The 20,295-nt window shown below is 33.4% G+C and overlaps 3 protein-coding genes across 7 annotated transcripts; 1 reads left to right on the plus strand and 2 right to left on the minus strand.

Annotated features, from left to right (window-relative positions):
* Positions 1-2,166: 2,166 nt before the first annotated feature.
* LOC123307247 (RE1-silencing transcription factor B-like) lies at positions 2,167-3,597 on the minus strand. 3 transcript variants are annotated; one of them, XM_044889478.1, is made up of 3 exons: positions 3,304-3,597; positions 3,006-3,250; positions 2,167-2,948 (listed from the first exon to the last, which is right to left on the minus strand). In XM_044889478.1, exons 1-3 carry the CDS (start codon positions 3,360-3,362, stop codon positions 2,272-2,274), a joined length of 981 nt encoding a protein of 326 aa, XP_044745413.1. In that variant the 5' UTR covers positions 3,363-3,597; the 3' UTR covers positions 2,167-2,271. The 3 variants fall into 3 exon arrangements, with proteins under 3 accessions (XP_044745413.1, XP_044745412.1, XP_044745411.1); XM_044889477.1 differs by having other exon boundaries at positions 2,167-3,197; XM_044889476.1 differs by having other exon boundaries at positions 2,167-3,250.
* A 4,901-nt stretch (positions 3,598-8,498) lies between these two features.
* On the plus strand, positions 8,499-10,115 carry LOC123308539 (zinc finger protein 64-like). The gene is made up of 2 exons (XM_044891248.1): positions 8,499-9,516; positions 9,604-10,115. Exons 1-2 carry the CDS (start codon positions 8,826-8,828, stop codon positions 9,981-9,983), a joined length of 1,071 nt encoding a protein of 356 aa, XP_044747183.1. The 5' UTR covers positions 8,499-8,825; the 3' UTR covers positions 9,984-10,115.
* Positions 10,116-14,263: 4,148 nt separating this feature from the next.
* On the minus strand, positions 14,264-15,694 carry LOC123308543 (RE1-silencing transcription factor B-like). 3 transcript variants are annotated; one of them, XM_044891254.1, is made up of 3 exons: positions 15,401-15,693; positions 15,103-15,347; positions 14,264-15,045 (listed from the first exon to the last, which is right to left on the minus strand). In XM_044891254.1, the coding sequence occupies exons 1-3, from the start codon at positions 15,457-15,459 to the stop codon at positions 14,369-14,371; spliced, it is 981 nt and encodes a 326-aa protein (XP_044747189.1). In that variant the 5' UTR covers positions 15,460-15,693; the 3' UTR covers positions 14,264-14,368. The 3 variants fall into 3 exon arrangements, with proteins under 3 accessions (XP_044747189.1, XP_044747188.1, XP_044747187.1); XM_044891253.1 differs by having other exon boundaries at positions 14,264-15,294; positions 15,401-15,694; XM_044891252.1 differs by having other exon boundaries at positions 14,264-15,347.
* Between the last annotated feature and the right edge of the window lie 4,601 nt (positions 15,695-20,295).

The raw sequence follows: 20,295 nt of genomic DNA on the forward strand, positions 1-20,295 counted from the left end.
AAGTCGGTTCATTTAAATGTCAAAAAATACAAATGTGATCTATGTGAATATGCTGCCGCTTTAAAAACGAACCTTAAAATACATATGAGTTCTGTACATTTAAAAGTCAAGAAACACCAGTGTCACTTGTGTGAATATGCTGCTAGTGGAAAAAATAACCTTAACAGACATATAAACTCGGTTCATTTAAAAATGAAGAATCACAAATGTAACTTATGTGAATTGAATATGCTGCTAGTTTGAAAGATACTCTTGACAGACACGTGAAGTCTGTTCATTCGAAAATTTAGGATGCCAAGTGTCTTTCCAGTCATCAGGAGAACTTAGGATCACAAGATTTTGTGATGAAATACTAATTTTGATCAAAATATTATATAAATTATTGTAAACTGCATTCATGTTAAATATCACAAGACTTCATAAATAAATTATAATAAACGTGTTCAGTAGCTTATTATTTAACGAGCCACTTTTTTTCAAATACTACATACATTCGAATGATGGCGGTTCACCTCTAGGTGCTTTCTGTATCCCCTCGGGGTTTCCACACCAACAGTGATTCGTACTAACTTTGGTAGAGGTGGACAATGGCAAGTTAGGAGAAAAAGAACCGCGATTGCGTTCCGGTCCCCCCCGGGTCTTCACACCAGCAGGAGAATCGTACAAACAGAAGGGATAGAAACACAAATTGTGGCAAAGGATGGGTGAGGGTGGAGGTTGAAGTTCCCAGATAATAGTACGGAGTACTGTCTTACCACTCTACTTCTGTTTATTTGCTAGTATGTGATTGTGTTAGTATGGTCAAGACTAACATTAGTAAGTGCAATAATCTCTTATAAGGTGAGTTATATTTATTTATTTATTCATTAGTGTTTTGATGACGACGAATATGATACTTCGCAAACATATTTTGGTACAGCATATATTACTGGTTATCTTGAAGAAGATAGAGATTTATTTCCTATACAAATTACCTTTTCTCATTTATGTGTTTGTTAATCGAAAGACAATAAATAATAAAAAATATCAGACACAATTATGAAAGTGAAAATTGATACATTTTATTGATGTGTGTACAGATTCTTCTGGTCATCACAATAAATCAGTTTCGTTTATCGTTTGGAGCAAAGATATTACAATATCTTTGGTTTGGAGTATGATCATAGAATTTTTAATTTTTTTAAAATTCATCAGATACCTGATGATATAGATAATCAAAAAGAGTTTTTCACAAATTTCTTTAATCATATAAGTGAAATGATACAATGACATTTTTTGGATTCTTGTAAAATCTTCAACAAACTACACTAATATGCTCAGAAAGTTTTGGACGAACTTGAGCACAATTATTAATCCCATAATACCTTGACAAATAACGCGATAATCGAAGAAAATCTACGTTGCTTTCACACACAGAACGAAGAATACTTATTTGACGCCATGTTTGTTTACAAGTCGCAGCGCCCTCATCGGTAGTTTCATTTGTAGACATTGAACTTTCTTTAGTTCAATGTTTGTAGATGGCCACTAGTCCGACACATGAGTAAAAAATAGAAGATGTAAGTTCTTCTCTATGATATTGCGTCCCCTTCTATGTTTCAAGATTTGTGTTCTGCCAATGAACTCTATGTTCAAGGTGTTCTGCACAGAAAATCATAGAGAAAGGGAAAGAGGTCTCTGCAGAAAATGGTCTAATGAATTAGTCACAGATTAAAGAGATTCTCTGTAATCTGTGGGATAAGTTTTTTCCATTGAACTAAAGAAAGTTCAATGGTTTTTTCCATTCCCACCATAGAGAAAGGGAAAGTCTCTCTTGTCTCTGATTCCCACAGATTACAGAGTAAAGAGTAACATTCCTTTGCGATAATTTAGCTAACAAACGGTCTAGGCCTCAGATCAATAAAAATCTTATTGATCTGAGGTCTAGGCAGATTGTCTATGGGTCTAGAGTCGTGTTAGGATCTATTTCAGTAATCATTTTCAATTTTGTATAGGTTATTTTTGGTGAAACGCTTCAATTTGACCAGTTCTATCTTCTCTGTTGAAAAAAAATCTTACCTTCTAATACACCCTGTATATAACGGAAAATAATAATGCACTACTCTCGATTCAGCATCCGTTTAAAATCCCAAAATGAACAATAAAATTAAGAAAAAAATAAACCAATTGATAATTGCAGTAACAAACACTTTATTTGATTAATTTTCAAATGGACATTAATTAATTAAAAATCTTCTTTTCTCACTCACAGTATATTCACACAAGACTACGTCATTTGTGATCCTTAATTCTCAAATGAACGGTTTTTACATGTTTTTCAAGGTCCCTTTTAACATTCACAGCATATTCACACAAGTGGCACGTGTGATCTTTAATTTTCAAATGGACAGATTTTATATGTGATTCAAGTTGTGCTTTGTTACCTGTAGCATATTCACACAAGTGGCATTTAAGATCCCTTATTCTCAAATGAACAGATTTCACATGTAATCTAAGTCGTGATTTATTACTTGTAGCAAATTCGCACAAGTGACACTTGTGATCCTTAGTACCTAAATGAACAGATTTTACATGTCTTTTAAGGTCCCCTTTTTCACTTCCAGCATAATCACACAAGTGACATTTGTGATCCCTAATTCTCAAATGAACAGATTTTATATGTCTTCCAAGGTTCTTCTTGGCCTTCGCCGTATACTCACACAAGTGGCACTCATACATCTTGACTTTTTCATCAACTTTCAAATGAACAACTTTTACATGTGAGTCAAGGTACCTTTTATCATTTGTAGCATATTCACATAAGTGACACTTGAGTTTCTTGATATTTAAATGAACAGCGTGGATGTGCCTTCGAATACTACTTTTTCTATTTGTAACAAACCCACATAGATGACACTTGTATTCGTTAATTTTCGAATGAATAGATTTCACATGTAGTTTCTCGCGACCTTCAAGACAGAAAGCATAATCACATTGTATATGGTTCTCAAAATGATTTTCTTCACCTGCAGCATTACATTCCATATGACTTTTTCGACATTCATGTTTCAATTGGGCAGGATCAGAGTTATTGATCTGCGGCATTTTCTTCTCGTCAGGTGATAATGGATTTGCATTGACTTGTGCAAGTAAGCAATTTGAGTTATTTTCTTCATTCTTGATTATATATAGTTCTCTTTCATGAATTCTTTCTCCATCTATAAATTGGTCAATAACGTTGATAACTTCGAATTTTTCCTCTAACCTTTCACTGGAAGAGATGAGTGGAAAAATGGAAAATAATGGAGGGAAATGCATACTCACTCATCATAGGAAAAATGTACATTTTCTTCGGTATTATTACAGCATTCACCCCTATCCATTTTGACCCCATTCGAAAACTCAAAAAAATTAGTTCCAAGGATGATTCACGAATAGGGAAAAATACTGAACAACTGCGAAATGGATCTGATTTTTCTTTTACATTTTTATAAGGTAGCCGGCCGAAACAAAGTAAAAAATAGAGTAAAAAGTAAAGACTCCAAAGAACCAAAAGGCAAAGATTAATTACTTAATTAATTAAGAGTTAACCTAACTCTTTGTTGGAGACATTGAACTTTATGAAACCATAGAGTTCAATGGTTGGAGAGCACGAGAGCATAGACCTAATCGTTCTTCCTCTATCTATAAATGTCTATAGGTTCTCCTTCTGTGTACCACAGAACATTGCATTGAACACATTGAACTAAAGAAAGTTCTGGGAACCATAGAGTACAATATTAGTGTTCTGTGGTTCAATGTATACGTATCATAGACATAGAGACATGGACTGTGCCTTCCCTTTATATCTATGCATGAAATACGGTCAAAAAAAGTGACAGAGAGAAAAACACGTCGGGAATGCAGTTGTCTTTTTCTAGAATTTTGATTGGTCTACACTCACCTCTATGAGAACAAAAAAGAGAAAGGTATGTCCCGACGAGCTTTTCTCTCTTTCTAATAAATAGCCAATTTCATGCTGGCATTGCTCAGTCCATGTCTCTATGTCTATGATACGTATACCATTGAACTCTATGGGAATTCCCATAGAGTTCAATGACGTATACTCTGTCCATAGTCCTAATAATTTTATTAGGTCTATGACCCTGTCTGTCCGTGTTCTGTGCTAAATAGAGTTGTTCCAGAGACAAGAGAAGAGAGAGACTGCCGAATAGATAGGCAACACGGGGGACACGTTTTTAGAATTAGGTTAAGAATTTTTGGAATCCCGTCGGAAATGGCGCTAGTGTTTGGTGGCCAGTTCAAGAACTAGTGGATGTGGATGAAAGAAATCTGTAATCTATGACAGAACTCAAGTCAGCTGATTTCCGTCATTCCGTCTGAGTTTGTTTTGTTTAATGCGAAAAGTTAGAGTATTTCGAGATTTTTGTTTATTCCCCGAAGAAGAAATTTTTTGCTTTTGAACACATGGTGAGTTTTTGTATATATTCCTATTTCTATAATCAATTAAAATTATGGGTAAAACTTCGATTTATGCCCCACCTCGGATTTTAATGATTATTTTTTTATAGATAGAATTTTTTATAAGGAATCGAATGGTATTAGTCTCAATCTGCGGAAACTTATAGTTCGGCAGTTATGATTTTTTGAAATTTTTGTAGAGTGCTTTTTCTCGAATTCGACAAAGTGCCTACGTCAGATTTTTTTGCCGATTTTTTCCTGGATGCAGGAGAAGATACAAAATCTATTCGTATAACTATCAATCCCGGCAAACTTTTAATTTGAGAGAAATGATTTTTCGAAAATTTCATCAAAATACGTGCTATATCATTATATTATCATGAAAAATTATATTTTCACTTTTCGGTCCTTTAAACTTAAATTTAAATTGCCAAAAATGATATTTTCATGTATGAAATTGTTTTTTCACTGTCCTAACCCAACCTAACAACCTAACCTAACCTCAAAATAATTGAGTTCAATTTTTAGCCAAAATTGATCAATTATTCACATTTCTTCCAATGAATTACCTCAAAAGCCCAATTGGTTGAGTTCTGTTGAGAAAAACATTCGAATTGATCGAGAATTACAGTGAACAAACATTCAAATGTCATAATTGAGTGCATTTAACGAACATTTCAAAAAATCATAGCTAATGAACTATAAATTTCCGCAGATTGAGATTACTACCATTCGATTCCTCATGAAAAATTCTATCTATAAAAAAATAATCATCAAAATCTGAGGTGGGGCATAAATCGAAGTCGAGCCGAGTATTTTATAATTTGTTATATGTATGTGTTGTGATGGATCCACCAATGGCAAAAAAAATTAAACTATCGCTGTTTACTGGTAGTGGAGAGCTATTATTTGGAATCCATAGGCAAACCATAAGTTCCCCTGCAATAATGGGTTTAGTTAACGCTTGGAGGAAGAAAAATAATTGTAAAGGATCGATGTGGACTGCTCTATTGGTAAATGATGATCACTTTAGATGTGAATTATATTTTGTGTCGTGGCTCCCTAGATATATTGAATACGATTTTTTTTTATTATTTCGATTAGAGAAGAGTACTTTCCATTCATTAATGAGTATTTTTGGACATCATATGTATGAAAAACTGTACCGTGGTGGTCATTTTCCAATCGGACTAGAAAAATCTTTGCTAATAAGCATTGCATATTTAGCGAGAAAAGAAACAATATTGTCAATTTCTGACAAATTCAATGTGGCCTGTTCCACAGTGCATGCCTGCATAACAAATTTTATGAGAATTATGTCTAAAGACCTCATGACGAAATTTATAACTTAGCCTAGTAGGGCTTTTGCAGAAGAAACCGAAAGAAAGTTCAAGCGGATATGTGGTTTTCCTGGCGAGTTTAATAATGTTTCTTGTCGTGTTCTCAAAATTTTGGATAAAAATTGAATTGTAAATATAAATAAATACAAAATCTACCAGTCACTACTCACATAGATATTTTGCCTGTATATAATAACTCTGATTGCACTACTTATCTCTAATATTGATTTTTTTAGGAGTTATAGGAGCTATAGATGGATGCCACATCAAAGCTAAAGTGCCAGTTAACCAACAGGATAGCTATCAAGACAGAAAATCACAGCACTCAATCAGCATTCAGGGTATATGTTCATCCGAGAAACTATTTTTGAATGTTTCAGCTGGTTACGTGTAGTTATGTGGTTAACTTCCTGTGACGTCATTGAAACGTCATAGTTACATGGTTATCCTCGCCAAAATGTGGTTACCCAAGTAACTACAACCTAACCATAGTTAACCACTAGCGCCAAAATTCGCCTTATATGTGTGATATCCCTACTACTTCTTCTTAGAAATTTATATATCTTGATGATATTGCCTATGCATTCCCTGATTTTAGATGTACCTATAAAGAATAATCTATCTACAGATTTAGAAATTTCGAGGAATTACATTTTCGAGTGGCATTTGCGTCCTAAACCAAATAAAACCGAGGTTTCGTGTTTCCATTTTAATAATCAAGATTTATTATTAATGTATTGGGCTCGACTTCGATTTATGCCCCACCTCAGATTTTGATAATTATTTTTTTATAGATAGAATTTTTATGAGGAATCGAATGGTAGTAATCTCAATCTGCGGAAATTTATAGTTTATTAGCTATGATTTTTTGAAATGTTCGTTAAATGCACTCAATTATGACATTTGAATGTTTGTTCACTGTAATTCTGGATTAATTCGAATGTTTTTCTCAACAGAAATCAACCACTTGAGCTTTTGAGGTAATTCATTGGAAGAAATGTGAATAATTGATCAATTTTGGCTAAAAATTGAACTCAATTATTTTGAGGTTAGGTTAGGTTGTTAGGTTGGGTTAGGACAGTGAAAAACCATTTTATACATGAAAATATCATTTTTGGCGATTTCAATTCAAATCCGAGGTGGGGCATAAATCGAAGTTTTACCCGATTTTTTCCTGGATGCAGGAAAAGATACAAAATCTATTCGTACAACTATCAATCCCGACAAACTTTTAATTTGAGAGAAATGATTTTTCGGAAATTTCATCAAAATACGTGCTTCATCATTATATTATCATGAAAAATTATATTTTCACTTTCCGGTCCTTTAAACTTAAATTTAAATCACCAAAAATTATATTTTCATGTATGAAATTGTTTTTTCACTGTCCTAACCCAACCTAACAACCTAACCTAACCTCAAAATAATTCAGTTCAATTTTTAGCCAAAATTGATCAATTATTCACATTTCTTCCAATGAATTACCTCAAAAGCTCAAGTGGTTGATTTCTGTTGAGAAAAACATTCGAATTAATCCAGAATTACAGTGAACAAACATTCAAATGTCATAATTGAGTGCATTTAACGAACATTTCAAAAAATCATAGCTAATGAACTATAAATTTCCGCAGATTGAGATTACTACCATTCGATTCCTCATGAAAAATTCTATCTATAAAAAAATAATCATCAAAACCTGAGGTGGGGCATAAATCGAAGTCGAGCCAAATACTCTACTGGAATCTATAATGCGTCTCTACCAAAGATATTACATGTGTAATATCTTTGGTCTCTAAGTCTCTACCAGAGATATATCTCTGGTCTCTACCCTCCAAAATCTTATTTTTATCGAAAACTAACCAAACAAAACGTACAGCTGACACCTAACAGCTGATGACATAAATGTCATCAGTAACTATGACGTCAGAGATAACCATAACCATAGTTAAGCTGTGGTTACAGCGCCAAAATTCGCCCGTGTTTTTGGCTGGGATACACACAGGGTGATGTTCATCTTTTGAGTGAAATTCCACAGTTCAATAATTCTTGAACAAATCGACTGAATGATTTCAAATTTTGTCACCCTTTACTATCGCTATTCTCCAATATTCCTGACATCGAATAAACCATATCCCTACTGGGAATCTCTTTCTTATTCGATTAGAATGCATAAGCTCTTCTCTCTTTAATGCGCCCAACCTCTCGATCTAATGGAAAGTCACGTGACAGTGAGTCCATGTATTATAATAATAAGGCTGTGGTCCGTATATACACTTTGGTTACTTCTGGTTAGTAAGTGGGCGGTCCGTATATGTCGAATTCCTGACAATTTGGTTCAATATCAGTCACCAGAGTAACCGCTCTGGTAACTTTCGGTTACCAAATGTGTATATACGGACCATACGCTAGGTCTATGCTAAGAACCAAGGCAGTGGCGTTACATGGAAAAATGTATGTACTTTCTCATATTTTCGAATTGAAAATTGATGTGACAACAATGTCCGAGTCCAATTTTCAATTGTAATTGGAAACACTAAGCAACTATCTCACTACAGTCTTTGGACAACAAAAAATGTTTATTTTCCTTTTCATGTATTTATGGTCCAAGGAGTGATCTAACCTTACCTCACTTATATTGGTTAGGTAACCAGCTGTGGCTTGTTATTTGAATGATGAAAGTTTATAAACATCAATTGTATCTTTCTTTATTCATGTATTTTATTCTCAGTTTAGTTAATACATCCAGCCATACATTTTTCATTCTTTTCTATTTTTTTTTCAAAGAGTTCAATTGACTAGAGTAACCCAATTTTTTTCAGTGTAAAGTTAGAAGAAAAATTAGGAGTTATTGACATTGTCGAACAATTTCTGGATGAAGATGGGATTCATGAAAGAAAAGAATATTTAGTCAAGAATGAAGGAATTATCTCAAGAGAAGACGATGCAAATCTATTAACTCGAGGAATTTCTTCTCGAGTTGTAGATCCACCGAGGAATAACTCTGAACCGGTCCTTCTGGAGCAGAATGAACTTCATGAATGTCAGATGGGTAACCTTGGAATTCATCTGAAAGCTAAAGAAAACAAGTTTCGTATATGCCAGTATTTCACAAGTGGAAAGGACCACCTAAAAGTCCATTTCGACAATGCTCATTCAGATATCAAGGATCATAAGTGCCACAATGCTGCTAGTTCGAAAAGTAACCTTGACAGACATACAAAGACAGTTGATTTAAATGTCAAAAAATACAAATGTCACTTATGTGAATATGCCACTGCTGTTAAAGGAAGCCTTAAAGTACATATAGAGGGGGTTCATTTAAATGTCAAAAAATACAAATGTCACTTATGCGAATATGCCGCTGCTTTTAAAGGAAACCTCGAAACACATATAGAGGGGATTCATTTAAAAAACAAGAAACACAAGTGTCATATGTGCGATTATGCTTCTTATTTGAAAAGTCACCTTCACAGACATATCAAGTTGGTTCATTTAAATGTCAAAAAATACAAATGTCAATTGTGTGATTATGCCACTGCTGAAAAAGGAAGCCTTGAAGTACATATGGAGGGGGTTCATTTAAATGTCAAAAAATACAAATGTCAATTGTGTGATTATGCCACTGCTGAAAAAGGAAGCCTTGAAGTACATATGGAGGGGGTTCATTTAAATGTCAAAAAATACAAATGTCACTTATGTGAATATGCCGCTGCTCTTAAAAGAAGCCTTAGAGTACATATAGAGGGGGTTCATTTAAATATCAAAAAATACAAATGTCACATGTGCGATTATGCTACTCCTTTTAAAAGTCACCTTGACAAACATATAGAGGCGGTTCATTTAAATATCAAAAAATACAAATGTCACTTATGTGAATATGCCGCTACTGAAAAAAGAAGCCTTGACAGACATATAGAGTCAATTCATTTAAATGTCAAAAAATACGAATGTCACTTATGTGAATTTGCCACTGCTATTAAAGGAAGCCTCAAAGTACATATAGAGGGGATTCATTTAAATAACAAGAAACACAAGTGTCATATGTGCGATTATGCTTCTTATTTAAAAAGTCACCGTGACAGACATATAAAGTTGGTTCATTTAAATGTAAAAAAATACAAATGTGACATATGTGAATATGCCACTGCTGCGAAAAAAAGCCTAAAAGAACATGTAGATTCAGTTCATTTAAATGAAAAATAAATACAAATGTGAATATGCCACCGCTGTAAAAAGAAGTACATATAATGTCGGTTCATTTAAATAACAAGAAAAACAAGTGTCACATATGCGATAATGTTTATATCGAGAAACGGAAAATTTTTTGTGTTTTAATGACTGTTTTCATAATCTTGAAATATATTCAATACATTAATTAATTATTTACATTATATATATGACATACCTATAAAAAAATACAAATATCTATAAAGAAGAAGTTAGTTTTTGATCAGATACAACTTACCCTTTTATGTTTTTGATTCTATGTTTCAGATTCACCTAACCTGTGTGTGTAATATCTTTGAAATTAAAGCATAACGTTTCGTTTTGGTGCTTAAGGTGAGCTTGATATTGGAAAGGATAATTTGAATTTGTTTTTAAGTTTCAGTAGAAACCATAGAGAATGTCTCTGGTAGAAACACAGATCAATAAAAAACATTTTTATTGATCTGAGGGTAGAAACGACAATAAAAAAAAGAGAAATAAGAGACTGCGATAGCACTGAACTCTATGGTTCCCATAGAGTTCAATGATAGATAGGCAACACAGGGGACACGTTTTTGGAATAAGGTTATGTATGTTTGGAACATTGAACTCTATGGGAATAGAGTTCAGTGGTCTGCTGTAGAAACGAGCCTTAAACCACATATAACGTCCAGTTTCATAATCAAATTTAAAGTCACTTTAGGCTTAAAGCTTCCTTCAATGTCATTTTTAGTTGGGTTAAAGGAAGCTTTAAAATTAAAGCGACTTTAGGTTTGATTATGAAACCGGCCGTAAGTTCTGTACATTTAAAAGTCAAGAAAGACAAGTGTCTCATGTGTGAATATGCTGCCAATAATAAAAGTATCCTTAACAGACATAAAAAGTCGGTTCATTCAAATGTCAAAAAATACAAATGTGATTTATGTGAATATGCCGCTGCTCTTAAAAGAAGCCTTAGAGTACATATAGAGGGGGTTCATTTAAATGTAAAAAAATACAAATGTCACTTATGTGAATATGCCGCTGCTCTTAAAAGAAGCCTTAGAGTACATATAGAGGCGGTTCATTTAAATATCAAAAAATACAAATGTCACTTGTGTGAATATGCCGCTACTGAAAAAAGAAGCCTTGACAGACATATAGAGTCAATTCATTTAAATGTCAAAAAATACGAATGTCACTTATGTGAATTTGCCACTGCTGTTAAAGGAAGCCTCAAAGTACATATAGAGGGGATTCATTTAAATAACAAGAAACACAAGTGTCATATGTGCGATTATGCTTCTTATTTGAAAAGTCACCTTCACAGACATATAAAGTTGGTTCATTTAAATGTAAAAAAATACAAATGTGACATATGTGAATATGCCACTGCTGTGAAAAAAAGCCTAAAAGAACATGTAGATTCAGTTCATTTAAATGAAAAATAAATACAAATGTGAATATGCCACCGCTGTAAAAAGAAGTACATATAATGTCGGTTCATTTAAATAACAAGAAAAACAAGTGTCACATATGCGATAATGTTTATATCGAGAAACGGAAAATTTTTTGTGTTTTAATGACTGTTTTCATAATCTTGAAATATATTTCTCTAATACATTAATTAATTATTTACTTTATATATATGACATACCTATAAAAAAATACAAATATCTATAAATACTGTATGTTTCAGATTCACCCAACGTAAAAAACTAAAAAGATTTTTAATCAAATTTTCGTTCCAATATAAATATTAAGAATGTTGATATAGGTTGAAGGAACAATAAAAACCTAGATCTCGATGGCGACATTTCGGTGGTTTATTTCTCACCTTCCTCAGGCTACAATTAATGAAAAAACAATTTCAAACACAACAACGATATCACAATAATACAAAAAATATAAAAGGATCAAGTTGACAGTCAATCATCAATCATTTTTTTTTGTATTATTGTGATATCGTTGTTGTGTTTGAAATTGTATTTTCATTAATTGTAGCCTGAGGTTCTTTAGTTCAATGCGAGCCTTAAACCACATGTAAGTTCTGAACTTTTAAAAGTCCAGAAAGACAAGTGTCTCATGTGTGAATATGCTGCCAATAATAAAAGTACCCTTAACAGATATATAAAGTCGGTTCATTTAAATGTCAAAAAATACAAATGTGATCTATGTGAATATGCTGCCGCTTTAAAAACGAACCTTAAAATACATATGAGTTCTGTACATTTAAAAGTCAAGAAACACCAGTGTCACTTGTGTGAATATGCTGCTAGTGGAAAAAATAACCTTAACAGACATATAAACTCGGTTCATTTAAAAATGAAGAATCACAAATGTAACTTATGTGAATTGAATATGCTGCTAGTTTGAAAGATACTCTTGACAGACACGTGAAGTCTGTTCATTCGAAAATTTAGGATGCCAAGTGTCTTTCCAGTCATCAGGAGAACTTAGGATCACAAGATTTTGTGATGAAATACTAATTTTGATCAAAATATTATATAAATTATTGTAAACTGCATTCATGTTAAATATCACAAGACTTCATAAATAAATTATAATAAACGTGTTCAGTAGCTTATTATTTAACGAGCCACTTTTTTTCAAATACTACATACATTCGAATGATGGCGGTTCACCTCTAGGTGCTTTCTGTATCCCCTCGGGGTTTCCACACCAACAGTGATTCGTACTAACTTTGGTAGAGGTGGACAATGGCAAGTTAGGAGAAAAAGAACCGCGATTGCGTTCCGGTCCCCCCCGGGTCTTCACACCAGCAGGAGAATCGTACAAACAGAAGGGATAGAACACAAATTGTGGCAAAGGATGGGTGAGGGTGGAGGTTGAAGTTCCCAGATAATAGTACGGAGTACTGTCTTACCACTCTACTTCTGTTTATTTGCTAGTATGTGATTGTGTTAGTATGGTCAAGACTAACATTAGTAAGTGCAATAATCTCTTATAAGGTGAGTTATATTTATTTATTTATTCATTAGTGTTTTGATGACGACGAATATGATACTTCGCAAACATATTTTGGTACAGCATATATTACTGGTTATCTTGAAGAAGATAGAGATTTATTTCCTATACAAATTACCTTTTCTCATTTATGTGTTTGTTAAATCGAAAGACAATAAATAATAAAAATATCAGACACAATTATGAAAGTGAAAATTGATACATTTTATTGATGTGTGTACAGATTCTTCTGGTCATCACAATAAATCAGTTTCGTTTATCGTTTGGAGCAAAGATATTACAATATCTTTGGTTTGGAGTATGATCATAGAATTTTTAATTTTTTTAAAATTCATCAGATACCTGATGATATAGATAATCAAAAAGAGTTTTTCACAAATTTCTTTAATCATATAAGTGAAATGATACAATGACATTTTTTGGATTCTTGTAAAATCTTCAACAAACTACACTAATATGCTCAGAAAGTTTTGGACGAACTTGAGCACAATTATTAATCCCATAATACCTTGACAAATAACGCGATAATCGAAGAAAATCTACGTTGCTTTCACACACAGAACGAAGAATACTTATTTGACGCCATGTTTGTTTACAAGTCGCAGCGCCCTCATCGGTAGTTTCATTTGTAGACATTGAACTTTCTTTAGTTCAATGTTTGTAGATGGCCACTAGTCCGACACATGAGTAAAAAATAGAAGATGTAAGTTCTTCTCTATGATATTGCGTCCCCTTCTATGTTTCAAGATTTGTGTTCTGCCAATGAACTCTATGTTCAAGGTGTTCTGCACAGAAAATCATAGAGAAAGGGAAAGAGGTCTCTGCAGAAAATGGTCTAATGAATTAGTCACAGATTAAAGAGATTCTCTGTAATCTGTGGGATAAGTTTTTTCCATTGAACTAAAGAAAGTTCAATGGTTTTTTCCATTCCCACCATAGAGAAAGGGAAAGTCTCTCTTGTCTCTGATTCCCACAGATTACAGAGTAAAGAGTAACATTCCTTTGCGATAATTTAGCTAACAAACGGTCTAGGCCTCAGATCAATAAAAATCTTATTGATCTGAGGTCTAGGCAGATTGTCTATGGGTCTAGAGTCGTGTTAGGATCTATTTCAGTAATCATTTTCAATTTTGTATAGGTTATTTTTGGTGAAACGCTTCAATTTGACCAGTTCTATCTTCTCTGTTGAAAAAAAATCTTACCTTCTAATACACCCTGTATATAACGGAAAATAATAATGCACTACTCTCGATTCAGCATCCGTTTAAAATCCCAAAATGAACAATAAAATTAAGAAAAAAATAAACCAATTGATAATTGCAGTAACAAACACTTTATTTGATTAATTTTCAAATGGACATTAATTAATTAAAAATCTTCTTTTCTCACTCACAGTATATTCACACAAGACTACGTCATTTGTGATCCTTAATTCTCAAATGAACGGTTTTTACATGTTTTTCAAGGTCCCTTTTAACATTCACAGCATATTCACACAAGTGGCACGTGTGATCTTTAATTTTCAAATGGACAGATTTTATATGTGATTCAAGTTGTGCTTTGTTACCTGTAGCATATTCACACAAGTGGCATTTAAGATCCCTTATTCTCAAATGAACAGATTTCACATGTAATCTAAGTCGTGATTTATTACTTGTAGCAAATTCGCACAAGTGACACTTGTGATCCTTAGTACCTAAATGAACAGATTTTACATGTCTTTTAAGGTCCCCTTTTTCACTTCCAGCATAATCACACAAGTGACATTTGTGATCCCTAATTCTCAAATGAACAGATTTTATATGTCTTCCAAGGTTCTTCTTGGCCTTCGCCGTATACTCACACAAGTGGCACTCATACATCTTGACTTTTTCATCAACTTTCAAATGAACAACTTTTACATGTGAGTCAAGGTACCTTTTATCATTTGTAGCATATTCACATAAGTGACACTTGAGTTTCTTGATATTTAAATGAACAGCGTGGATGTGCCTTCGAATACTACTTTTTCTATTTGTAACAAACCCACATAGATGACACTTGTATTCGTTAATTTTCGAATGAATAGATTTCACATGTAGTTTCTCGCGACCTTCAAGACAGAAAGCATAATCACATTGTATATGGTTCTCAAAATGATTTTCTTCACCTGCAGCATTACATTCCATATGACTTTTTCGACATTCATGTTTCAATTGGGCAGGATCAGAGTTATTGATCTGCGGCATTTTCTTCTCGTCAGGTGATAATGGATTTGCATTGACTTGTGCAAGTAAGCAATTTGAGTTATTTTCTTCATTCTTGATTATATATAGTTCTCTTTCATGAATTCTTTCTCCATCTATAAATTGGTCAATAACGTTGATAACTTCGAATTTTTCCTCTAACCTTTCACTGGAAGAGATGAGTGGAAAAATGGAAAATAATGGAGGGAAATGCATACTCACTCATCATAGGAAAAATGTACATTTTCTTCGGTATTATTACAGCATTCACCCCTATCCATTTTGACCCCATTCGAAAACTCAAAAAAATTAGTTCCAAGGATGATTCACGAATAGGGAAAAATACTGAACAACTGCGAAATGGATCTGATTTTTCTTTTACATTTTTATAAGGTAGCCGGCCGAAACAAAGTAAAAAATAGAGTAAAAAGTAAAGACTCCAAAGAACCAAAAGGCAAAGATTAATTACTTAATTAATTAAGAGTTAACCTAACTCTTTGTTGGAGACATTGAACTTTATGAAACCATAGAGTTCAATGGTTGGAGAGCACGAGAGCATAGACCTAATCGTTCTTCCTCTATCTATAAATGTCTATAGGTTCTCCTTCTGTGTACCACAGAACATTGCATTGAACACATTGAACTAAAGAAAGTTCTGGGAACCATAGAGTACAATATTAGTGTTCTGTGGTTCAATGTATACGTATCATAGACATAGAGACATGGACTGTGCCTTCCCTTTATATCTATGCATGAAATACGGTCAAAAAAAGTGACAGAGAGAAAAACACGTCGGGAATGCAGTTGTCTTTTTCTAGAATTTTGATTGGTCTACACTCACCTCTATGAGAACAAAAAAGAGAAAGGTATGTCCCGACGAGCTTTTCTCTCTTTCTAATAAATAGCCAATTTCATGCTGGCATTGCTCAGTCCATGTCTCTATGTCTATGATACGTATACCATTGAACTCTATGGGAATTCCCATAGAGTTCAATGACGTATACTCTGTCCATAGTCCTAATAATTTTATTAGGTCTATGACCCTGTCTGTCCGTGTTCTGTGCTAAATAGAGTTGTTCCAGAGACAAGAGAAGAGAGAGACTGCCGAATAGATAGGCAACACGGGGGACACGTTTTTAGAATTAGGTTAAGAATTTTTGGAATCCCGTCGGAAATGGCGCTAGTGTTTGGTGGCCAGTTCAAGAACTAGTGGATGTGGATGAAAGAAATCTGTAATCTATGACAGAACTCAAGTCAGCTGATTTCCGTCATTCCGTCTGAGTTTGTTTTGTTTAATGCGAAAAGTTAGAGTATTTCGAGATTTTTGTTTATTCCCCGAAGAAGAAATTTTTTGCTTTTGAACACATGGTGAGTTTTTGTATATATTCCTATTTCTATAATCAATTAAAATTATGGGTAAAACTTCGATTTATGCCCCACCTCGGATTTTAATGATTATTTTTTTATAGATAGAATTTTTTATAAGGAATCGAATGGTATTAGTCTCAATCTGCGGAAACTTATAGTTCGGCAGTTATGATTTTTTGAAATTTTTGTAGAGTGCTTTTTCTCGAATTCGACAAAGTGCCTACGTCAGATTTTTTTGCCGATTTTTTCCTGGATGCAGGAGAAGATACAAAATCTATTCGTATAACTATCAATCCCGGCAAACTTTTAATTTGAGAGAAATGATTTTTCGAAAATTTCATCAAAATACGTGCTATATCATTATATTATCATGAAAAATTATATTTTCACTTTTCGGTCCTTTAAACTTAAATTTAAATTGCCAAAAATGATATTTTCATGTATGAAATTGTTTTTTCACTGTCCTAACCCAACCTAACAACCTAACCTAACCTCAAAATAATTGAGTTCAATTTTTAGCCAAAATTGATCAATTATTCACATTTCTTCCAATGAATTACCTCAAAAGCCCAATTGGTTGAGTTCTGTTGAGAAAAACATTCGAATTGATCGAGAATTACAGTGAACAAACATTCAAATGTCATAATTGAGTGCATTTAACGAACATTTCAAAAAATCATAGCTAATGAACTATAAATTTCCGCAGATTGAGATTACTACCATTCGATTCCTCATGAAAAATTCTATCTATAAAAAAATAATCATCAAAATCTGAGGTGGGGCATAAATCGAAGTCGAGCCGAGTATTTTATAATTTGTTATATGTATGTGTTGTGATGGATCCACCAATGGCAAAAAAAATTAAACTATCGCTGTTTACTGGTAGTGGAGAGCTATTATTTGGAATCCATAGGCAAACCATAAGTTCCCCTGCAATAATGGGTTTAGTTAACGCTTGGAGGAAGAAAAATAATTGTAAAGGATCGATGTGGACTGCTCTATTGGTAAATGATGATCACTTTAGATGTGAATTATATTTTGTGTCGTGGCTCCCTAGATATATTGAATACGATTTTTTTTTATTATTTCGATTAGAGAAGAGTACTTTCCATTCATTAATGAGTATTTTTGGACATCATATGTATGAAAAACTGTACCGTGGTGGTCATTTTCCAATCGGACTAGAAAAATCTTTGCTAATAAGCATTGCATATTTAGCGAGAAAAGAAACAATATTGTCAATTTCTGACAAATTCAATGTGGCCTGTTCCACAGTGCATGCCTGCATAACAAATTTTATGAGAATTATGTCTAAAGACCTCATGACGAAATTTATAACTTAGCCTAGTAGGGCTTTTGCAGAAGAAACCGAAAGAAAGTTCAAGCGGATATGTGGTTTTCCTGGCGAGTTTAATAATGTTTCTTGTCGTGTTCTCAAAATTTTGGATAAAAATTGAATTGTAAATATAAATAAATACAAAATCTACCAGTCACTACTCACATAGATATTTTGCCTGTATATAATAACTCTGATTGCACTACTTATCTCTAATATTGATTTTTTTAGGAGTTATAGGAGCTATAGATGGATGCCACATCAAAGCTAAAGTGCCAGTTAACCAACAGGATAGCTATCAAGACAGAAAATCACAGCACTCAATCAGCATTCAGGGTATATGTTCATCCGAGAAACTATTTTTGAATGTTTCAGCTGGTTACGTGTAGTTATGTGGTTAACTTCCTGTGACGTCATTGAAACGTCATAGTTACATGGTTATCCTCGCCAAAATGTGGTTACCCAAGTAACTACAACCTAACCATAGTTAACCACTAGCGCCAAAATTCGCCTTATATGTGTGATATCCCTACTACTTCTTCTTAGAAATTTATATATCTTGATGATATTGCCTATGCATTCCCTGATTTTAGATGTACCTATAAAGAATAATCTATCTACAGATTTAGAAATTTCGAGGAATTACATTTTCGAGTGGCATTTGCGTCCTAAACCAAATAAAACCGAGGTTTCGTGTTTCCATTTTAATAATCAAGATTTATTATTAATGTATTGGGCTCGACTTCGATTTATGCCCCACCTCAGATTTTGATAATTATTTTTTTATAGATAGAATTTTTATGAGGAATCGAATGGTAGTAATCTCAATCTGCGGAAATTTATAGTTTATTAGCTATGATTTTTTGAAATGTTCGTTAAATGCACTCAATTATGACATTTGAATGTTTGTTCACTGTAATTCTGGATTAATTCGAATGTTTTTCTCAACAGAAATCAACCACTTGAGCTTTTGAGGTAATTCATTGGAAGAAATGTGAATAATTGATCAATTTTGGCTAAAAATTGAACTCAATTATTTTGAGGTTAGGTTAGGTTGTTAGGTTGGGTTAGGACAGTGAAAAACCATTTTATACATGAAAATATCATTTTTGGCGATTTCAATTCAAATCCGAGGTGGGGCATAAATCGAAGTTTTACCCGATTTTTTCCTGGATGCAGGAAAAGATACAAAATCTATTCGTACAACTATCAATCCCGACAAACTTTTAATTTGAGAGAAATGATTTTTCGGAAATTTCATCAAAATACGTGCTTCATCATTATATTATCATGAAAAATTATATTTTCACTTTCCGGTCCTTTAAACTTAAATTTAAATCACCAAAAATTATATTTTCATGTATGAAATTGTTTTTTCACTGTCCTAACCCAACCTAACAACCTAACCTAACCTCAAAATAATTCAGTTCAATTTTTAGCCAAAATTGATCAATTATTCACATTTCTTCCAATGAATTACCTCAAAAGCTCAAGTGGTTGATTTCTGTTGAGAAAAACATTCGAATTAATCCAGAATTACAGTGAACAAACATTCAAATGTCATAATTGAGTGCATTTAACGAACATTTCAAAAAATCATAGCTAATGAACTATAAATTTCCGCAGATTGAGATTACTACCATTCGATTCCTCATGAAAAATTCTATCTATAAAAAAATAATCATCAAAACCTGAGGTGGGGCATAAATCGAAGTCGAGCCAAATACTCTACTGGAATCTATAATGCGTCTCTACCAAAGATATTACATGTGTAATATCTTTGGTCTCTAAGTCTCTACCAGAGATATATCTCTGGTCTCTACCCTCCAAAATCTTATTTTTATCGAAAACTAACCAAACAAAACGTACAGCTGACACCTAACAGCTGATGACATAAATGTCATCAGTAACTATGACGTCAGAGATAACCATAACCATAGTTAAGCTGTGGTTACAGCGCCAAAATTCGCCCGTGTTTTTGGCTGGGATACACACAGGGTGATGTTCATCTTTTGAGTGAAATTCCACAGTTCAATAATTCTTGAACAAATCGACTGAATGATTTCAAATTTTGTCACCCTTTACTATCGCTATTCTCCAATATTCCTGACATCGAATAAACCATATCCCTACTGGGAATCTCTTTCTTATTCGATTAGAATGCATAAGCTCTTCTCTCTTTAATGCGCCCAACCTCTCGATCTAATGGAAAGTCACGTGACAGTGAGTCCATGTATTATAATAATAAGGCTGTGGTCCGTATATACACTTTGGTTACTTCTGGTTAGTAAGTGGGCGGTCCGTATATGTCGAATTCCTGACAATTTGGTTCAATATCAGTCACCAGAGTAACCGCTCTGGTAACTTTCGGTTACCAAATGTGTATATACGGACCATACGCTAGGTCTATGCT

The sequence above is a fragment of the Coccinella septempunctata genome, chromosome 2, assembly GCF_907165205.1.
Source record: "Coccinella septempunctata chromosome 2, icCocSept1.1, whole genome shotgun sequence".
NCBI lineage: Eukaryota > Metazoa > Arthropoda > Insecta > Coleoptera > Coccinellidae > Coccinella > Coccinella septempunctata.